Source organism: Charadrius vociferus, unplaced genomic scaffold, assembly GCF_000708025.1.
Source record: "Charadrius vociferus isolate BGI_N301 unplaced genomic scaffold, ASM70802v2 scaffold1317, whole genome shotgun sequence".
NCBI lineage: Eukaryota > Metazoa > Chordata > Aves > Charadriiformes > Charadriidae > Charadrius > Charadrius vociferus.
This window is the reverse complement of record NW_009649275.1, coordinates 30,978-38,512: the sequence shown is the minus strand read 5'-3', so window position 1 is coordinate 38,512 and position 7,535 is coordinate 30,978. Positions and strand designations below refer to the sequence as shown.

The 7,535-nt window shown below is 54.9% G+C and overlaps 1 protein-coding gene across 1 annotated transcript in view; it reads left to right on the top strand.

Annotated features, from left to right (window-relative positions):
- The window catches only part of LOC104290002 (zinc finger protein 282-like), a gene marked incomplete at its 5' end in the record, with an annotated part of 30,975 nt that overhangs the window by 1,815 nt on the left and 21,625 nt on the right, over nt 1-7,535 (top strand). The window contains 3 exons of the mRNA XM_009889049.1: nt 122-248; nt 2,428-2,532; nt 3,086-3,199. Coding sequence (XP_009887351.1) covers nt 122-248; nt 2,428-2,532; nt 3,086-3,199 — 346 coding nt within the window. The remainder of the gene's footprint in view (nt 1-121; nt 249-2,427; nt 2,533-3,085; nt 3,200-7,535) is intronic.

Below are 7,535 nucleotides of genomic sequence, written 5' to 3'. Positions count from 1 at the left end.
GGAATTTTTTTCTCCTTGCAGCACGTGGTACCCGGCAGCAGTAATAAATAGAAATGAGGACGTTTCCCAGGATGTTTCAGTTCCGGTCCTGGTGCCGATTGTGTCACTTTTGCCATTTCAGGCCCCGGCGGCGTTCGAGAGCGACGCCGCTGACTTTTCTGCACAAGAGTGGGAGAATCTGGAGGACTGGCAGAGGGAGCTGTACAAAAACGTGCTGAGAGGGAAGAACGAATCGCTCATCTCTCTGGGTAGGTATCAGTCCATCAGTTATCGCTGCTTTCTGCAGCAGTTATCCGCTGCTTTCTGGCTTACAGATAGAGCTCCGAGGGTTGTGGTTAGTGGCACAGAGTCTAGTTGGAGGTCAGTAACAAGTGGTGTCCCTCAGGGGTCAGCACTGGGCCCAGTCTTGTTCAACATATTCATCGATGATCTGGATGAAGGGATAGAGTGTACCATCAGCAAGTTTGCTGATGACACAAAACTGGGAGGAGTGGCTGACACGCCAGAAGGCTGTGCTGCCATACAGCGAGACCTGGACAGGCTGGAGAGTTGGGTGGAGAGGAACCTGATGAAATTCATCAAGGGCAAGTGTAGGGTACTGCATCTGGGGAGGAATAACCCCATGCACCAGTACAGGTTGGGGGTGACCTGCTGGAGAGCAGCTCTGTGGAAAGGGACCTGGGAGTCCTGGTGGACACCAGGATGCCCGTGAGCCAGCAATGTGCCCTGGTGGCCAAGAAGGCCAATGGCATCCTGGGGGGCATCAAGCAGAGTGTGGCCAGCAGGTGGAGGGAGGTCATCCTCCCCCTCTGCTCTGCCCTGGGGAGGCCACATCTGGAGTACTGCATCCAGTTCTGGGCTCCCCAGTTCAAGAAAGACAGGGAACTGCTGGAGAGGGTCCAGCAAAGGGCGACGAAGATGATGAGGGGATTGGAACATCTCGCCTATGCAGAAAGGCTGAGGGACGTGGGGCTCTTTAGTCTAGAGCAAAGAAGATTGAGGGGGGATCTTATTAATACTCACAAATACTTAATGGGAGGATGCCAGGGGGATGGGAGCAGTCTTTTTTCAGTGGTGCCCAGTGATAGGACGAGGGGTAATGGGCATAAACTTGAACATAGGAAGTTCCATCTTAACATGAGGAGGACCTTCTTTACTTTGAGGGTAGTGGAGCAGTGGCACAGGCTGCCCAGAGAGGTGGGGGAGTCTCCCACTTTGGAGCCATTCCAAACCCGCCTGGACGCCGTCCTGTGCAACTGCTGGAGGTGACCCTGCTCTGGCGGGGGGTTGGACTAGGGGATCTCCAGAGGTCCCTTCCAACCCTGACCAGTCTGTGATTCTGTGATTCCGGACTAGCTCTGTTTTGGGGACTTTTTCCCACACCGGGATTTGTAGAAACGTGGAGAAGTCGGTGCCCGTTGCTGAGGGCGGCGCAGTGCATCGCCTCCAGTCCATCCATCTCTGGCGCTTGCCGGGGTTGGGGACTGGCCGCGGCCACCTCCGTGTTATGGCCCGCAGGCCCCTTCCCTCGGCCCACGGGGTTTTTCCCCGCTGGGGTGGCGTTGGCTGCCGGAGACGGAATCCGCCATCTCCCCGTGGGCCATCCAGAGGGCTCTCGGTGGTGCCAAGAGGTGGGTTGCGGCCGATGGAGCCGGTTTGGGAAGCGCAGCTGAGCGTGTTCCTCCCTGTGGACACAGCGGGTATTTTGATGCAGCACAGTGTTACGGTTTGAGGCACCCACAACAATTTGTTGTCATTTAGACAATTATTCTATCACCCAGTGACCCCTCCCCACCCAGGAAGGGGTATCAGGGAAAAACAAGGAAACACGAGAGTTGAAATATAAACAGATTTTATAGAAGACTAAATAAGTAACATTAATAATGCTAAAGAACCAATATTGATCCCGACACCAATATAAAATACACCAGGATTATCCCCAGCCCATTCTACCCGCCGTAGCTGTGCGCTCCCAGCAGTGGACAGCACATGTGGGACACTGCGAGCGCTGCGGCTTCAGGGCTAAGGGAAGGGCTGAGAGGTTGGGCACCGGGGCAAGGAATTCTCAGGATGGCAGCCATCGAGGGAGAGAGAGAACTCCTCAGCAAACTTTCTAATTTCTATGGAATGTGCCATTCATGGTGTGAAATAACCCTGTTGGCCAGCGTGGGTCCAGTGCCCGGACCTCGCTCCTCCTCGTCCCCACACCTGGCGAGCTTGAAAACACCGAGACCTTGAAACTCACACCCCGTTGTTCCTCTAAAGTCCATATTTTCCCAAATTCAGACACTAGAGTCTTCTAAAAGTGCAGTTTTCCCAAGCGTTAGAAGAGACTTTACTGCAAAATGAAATTACTGATTGAGAACTGAGTCCTGTGTCACTCAAACCAGGAGACATGGAAACCTTCGTGTCTCTGTTCCTCAACAGATTACGCCATCTCCAAACCTGACCTCCTGTCCCGGCTTCAGAGAGAAGTGCCCTGCAACGGGGACAAGGCGGCTTCGAGAGAGATTCCGGCAGAACCAAGTCCAGGCAAGAGATGAATTACAGCTCTTTTCTCAGGCGTAGTGTTTGCGTGGTGGTGTCACCCAACAGAGCGTATCACGAGGGGATAGTCCTGATTTGCTACGGAGGCGATGTCTCCGATGTCATGTGGAGCGGGTTCAGGGGAAGTAAGAGAGCGCTAGAAGAAAACGCAATGGGTTTGATCTTTCTCGTTTGCAGAGTCTGTGCTGCTTAAACCTGATGTGAGCAGCCAGGACAGCAGAGAAGGAGCGCAGTGCCCGACGGGAGAGGAAGGCCTGGAGGGAAGAACAACGCTGGCTGAACCCGGAGCTGGTGAGCATTGTTCTGCAAGGGTGTGCTTGGCCACACGGGCAGGGAGGGGACACTCCTGGAACGGGGCGGGGGGGTGAAGGGGAAAGCCCTTCTCCTCTGGGTGGAGTAAAGCTCCCAGCAGTGGGAATGGGAGATGCTGGGGAGAGGCTGCATATGGAAGCAGCGTAGCTGGCAGCAATCCTCCCGGGCAAAGGAAGAGCCGAGCGGTGCTGTGATAACCAGTAAAGAAAATTCCTCTTCACATCAACAGACTACAGCGTTCCAGAGCCGAGCTTCGCGGGCGCTGTGAAGCAAGAGGCAGAGCTGTGTGCGGAGGAGCGGGGAGCCACGGAGGACGCGGAGTTTATCGAGCTCAGCGTGGGTGAGTTCTGAGCAATCCCACACTGCGCTGTGCAGCTGGAGGTGCGGGGAGTCCCCGACGTTCCCGCTGTGGGACAGCGGGATGCGGGGACTGAGGAGACGCAGGCAGGACAGCGGGGAAAGAGCAAGAGCCACGCTGAGGTCAGGAAGGCGGGCAGAAAGCGTACGGATAATTTTAATAGTAGGAAGATTAAAGTGCCAGGTAGGCAAGACACTGCAGGTGAGGAGACAGGCATCCGGGGAATAAATCAAACAGAATACAAGGAATCATTAGGAATGAAGTTGAGAACAATTCTCAAGGTCTCCTCCAAAGATGGTGTTAGGCCAAAGTATCCGGGGTGAAGTTCTGCTCGCTCAGTCTTGAAAAGAATGCAGTGGGGAGGGACGCGGTCCAGAGCAGAGCAGAGAGGTGGAGAGCTTCCGTATCGGGAGAGACTGAGTGCCGTAGGATTGCTCGGCCTGAGGAAGGCACGGCAGGGAGGGGGATACGGCACGGGCCTGTGCCTGGGTGAGCGGGGCGCCGCAGGAGCTGAAGGAATGAACCTTCGCTCTTTCTCACTGTCCGAGTTCCCCGAGAAATGAGCGGGCGTTTGCTCTAATCTGAACAGGGCAAACTCTGCTATCGGGCATGCGCAAGCTGTAGAACCTCCTGCCACAGGGCATGGCAAAGGCTGAAAGCGAAGCGGGCTTAGAAGGGGTTTGGGTGAATTGCCAGATGGAATGTCACCTCTGGCTCCAATCCTGCTGCACGGAGGCCATCCCCAGTGTTCAGCAAGACCATGGCTGATGCAGAGTTCGGCGTTCCCCTGCAGCCCCTGGGCTTCTCGGCACCCGGCCCAGAACGCTCCGCTCCTTCTTGTGGGTCCTGTCTCGCATCTTCCAGAGCACATCTGCTGCTCTTCTCCTGGGATTTCTTGTCCTCGGTGGCTGCACCCTCAGAAGAGGGAGCTGTGCTCCAGAGCAGGGCCTCAACAGCTGCCTAGAGGCTAGGGACGTCACCGGTGAGCTGGGATGGGTCTGTTATTCCCCCAAACAATGTAATATTTACTTGTTTAGTAGACCATCCCCAGCTCACCAGTCGCTTCCTCACCCTCAGCCCTGGTCTCTGTTTATTCTCCTTGTGCCACGTCAGAGGTGTCAGTGGGGCTTGCTCAGGTTTTGATGGTATTTGCCCTGCTGTGACTAAATCTTAGATGCTTTTTCTCACGTCCCTCGTGTCATGTTGTCACCTCTCCGCTGTCAGTCGCCACGCAGCGCTAGTCAACTGGGAAGTGACACTATCCGGACAGCACCGCTGCTTAGATTTTGCCCTCACACAAAATGGTTGTGCGTTGGCAGTTTCCATCCTTGACCTTTGGTTGGTCTTCCACCAGCGGGTCCTACTGACATCCAGGTCAACTAAAATGAAATGTTCAGGTAGGAATGAGAGTCAAGAGAAAGTTTGAGATAGGTTTATCGTGAGTAGAAAACCCCAAGCACCGGGTTTGGAGATGAAAAGCAATGAACCCTCAGAGAAAACGTACTTGTGCTGCTTCAGTGAGGACTACAGAGGAGGCTTGCTCGTTGCATACATATCCTGAGCAGTAGCAGCACGTCTCAAGTCAAGACCAGCCACTGTTCGTGTGTCCCCTTTCAAGAAGGGGGCTACGCAGGTGGGTCACCACGTCCTGGGAGCAGAGGGAAGGTGGATCTCATGGAAAACAAGCTCTTTCTCTGAAGAGAAATACCTGGTCGTTGGTGTGAGGATAGAGGCGGATGTGCTGCTGACAAGGGAAGCAAAGAGCTGCCCCAGGTCTATGAGATCTTAGCGCTTAGGAGAAGGAAGATGGCTGGAGATGGTTTTGGAAACTGCCCGACTCTGCTATCTTGGAAGGCAGCACTGCCCTCCGCCCCCTCCCTCACAAACACTCACACTCGCTGCTGGGCCAGCTGAAAGGGAAGCGCCGCTGTGCTTTCCGCTTGTATTCTCTCTTGCGCTCTTTCAGCGGGCTGTTGGTGTGTGAGCACAGCTGCCTTTCACGCGCCCTGTGTGAGACAGGCCTGTTTCATCCACGGGTGGCGGGGGAAGGAGCGGGAGGGATTTCAGAAGCCTCTTGTGTCTCACACCAGTGACTGTCCCCTCTGTTTTTCTTGTCAGTTCCAGCAGATGAGGTGATAACGTTCAAAATAGAGCAGCTGGACTCTGAGGAATGCCCCCAAAGCTCAGATTCCTCCGTGACTTTATCCGGGGAGTCGGAGGAGCTGGTTTTCCAGGGTCCCGGCGAGGCGCTGCCCTTTGATAGTCAGTACAGCTCTCCTGTGCATCAGGGAAACCAGAGCATGAGCCGGCTGGTGCCATCCATCCCGGGGGAAGAGGGTCTCGGCGAAAGCAATGCTGTCATGTTCTATGGGCAGAACCATCCCAACAAGAGACCTCACTCATGTGCTGCGTGTGGGAAGGGCTTCTGTCTGAAGAGGATGCTGACGACTCACCAGGAGAGCCACAGCACACAGTGCAGCAGCGAGCACGCTGGAGACGAGGAGAGCTTCCTCCATCAGCAGCGCTGGCGGACCCACGTGGAAGAGAGGACCTGTGTAGCTATGGAGAGGTTCAAGCAGAACCAGAACGCAAAAGCCCACGGCAGCGTCCCAGCCACAGATAAGGTGTACGGCAATCCCAGGTGCATGAAAAGCGTCAACACCAACGGCAGCTGCAAGCCAAGTCAGAGGGGCCACCCGCGGGGGAGGCCTTACAAGTGCGACAAGTGTCAGGAGTGCTTCTCCCAAAAGAAAACCCTCATGATCCACAAGCGTACTCACTCAGGCCGGAGCGGAGGGGTCCTTTGGTGCTCGTACTGTGGGAAGACCTTCAGCCATCCCTCCAATCTCATCCGGCATCAGAGGATCCACACGGGGGAGAGGCCGTACCAGTGCAACGAGTGCCCAAAGCGCTTCACCCAGAAGCAGCACCTCCTCCAGCACGAGAAGATCCACCTGCGCGAGAGGAACCGTGTGGTCATGCAGAGTGCGAGGAAGGTGCCGCTACACAGCTTCTAGGCTGCGCGGGCTCACGAAGCCCTACAGCCCCTGGAGGAGGTAGGAGAGGAGAGAGTCTCTGCCGCTCAGCGTTAAAGTCTCTCTGACAATCTATCCCAAAGATCCAAACAAAGTAGAATTAGGATCCACCTTGGCACCGCTGCCCTTTTCTTCGCGGTGGTGATGGTATGCCGCAGTACCTCATAGTCTGCCCAAAAATCTCTCAAGAACAAGTATGTTACAGGCTTCCCCAAGTTCAAGGCGGTTGTTTGAACTGGTTCCAGCGAGTTTGAGGATTTTTTAAGCAGCTGCTCTTCTTCGCCTGGAGTTTCCCTGGCTGCTCCCCTTGACAAAGTTCTGCTGTTCTCAATGTCACGGGTGAGTTTAAGTTGCACGTTCGCAAAAGGCTCCTGGCACCTAAACACGTGCACAGGGTAAGGCCTCGCTGGTGGCTTGCGTCGATGCCCATCCCTTTGCCAAGGAGGAGCAGCCAGAAGGTTCCCAGCTCTCTCCGTGCCTCAGCACAGGCCAAATGACGTTTCCACTGCTGCTTTTGCTCGGGAAGCTAGCTGGAAAAGAGGTTCAGTTCCTTCTCTAAAGCTTGAAATCGGATTTAGTTTGCCTTAAGTGATGACGGTAGAGCCACATTCTGCTTGGAGTTGTTCTGGTGTGCGCTGGGACATGTTCCACTGGAGACTGAGTTTGCACTGCAGCAGCTGAGGGGAATTTGCTCCATTGTCCGTCGCTTCTGAGCGCACCCAAAGGAGGTGGCGTCACCCAAACCCCTTCTCGTACCTCTACAATGTGCCTGGTGGAACTGAACGGGAAACCACTTGTAAGCCAGAGGTGGGGCACACATTTCATATGCTGGGAATTTTTTCTTAATGCTTTGGGATGTGATTCCCAGAATAATGAAATATTTTTAGCAAATTGCCCAAATACGTAGTGCAACTTCAGGGCTGGCGTTGCTGCCTGACCTGAAACTTCCTGCTCGTTTTCCTCATCGCTAATTGGGCTTCCTGGTCCCGAAGTATCCGCCAAGGGGAGGGTTGCAGGTGGCTGGCTCATCTCCGTGGTGACAGAGATGTTCCTCTGGCTCCAGCTGGCTGCTGTGGCAGTTGTTTTCGTTTGGAAACTCCTTTGGCCAAGGAGTCAAGTCTCTTTCCAGGTTCATTGTCGCCTGCACTGCCAGCGGAGCGCAAGACAGGAGCACTCGGGTGCCTGCTTTGTCCCAGCCAGCAAGGCCAGCTCAGAGCTCTGGGCTGTTTAAGCTAATTTGATTCTTGCCCGGAGCAGATCGGGGTGAGCCTGTGTGAACCGCT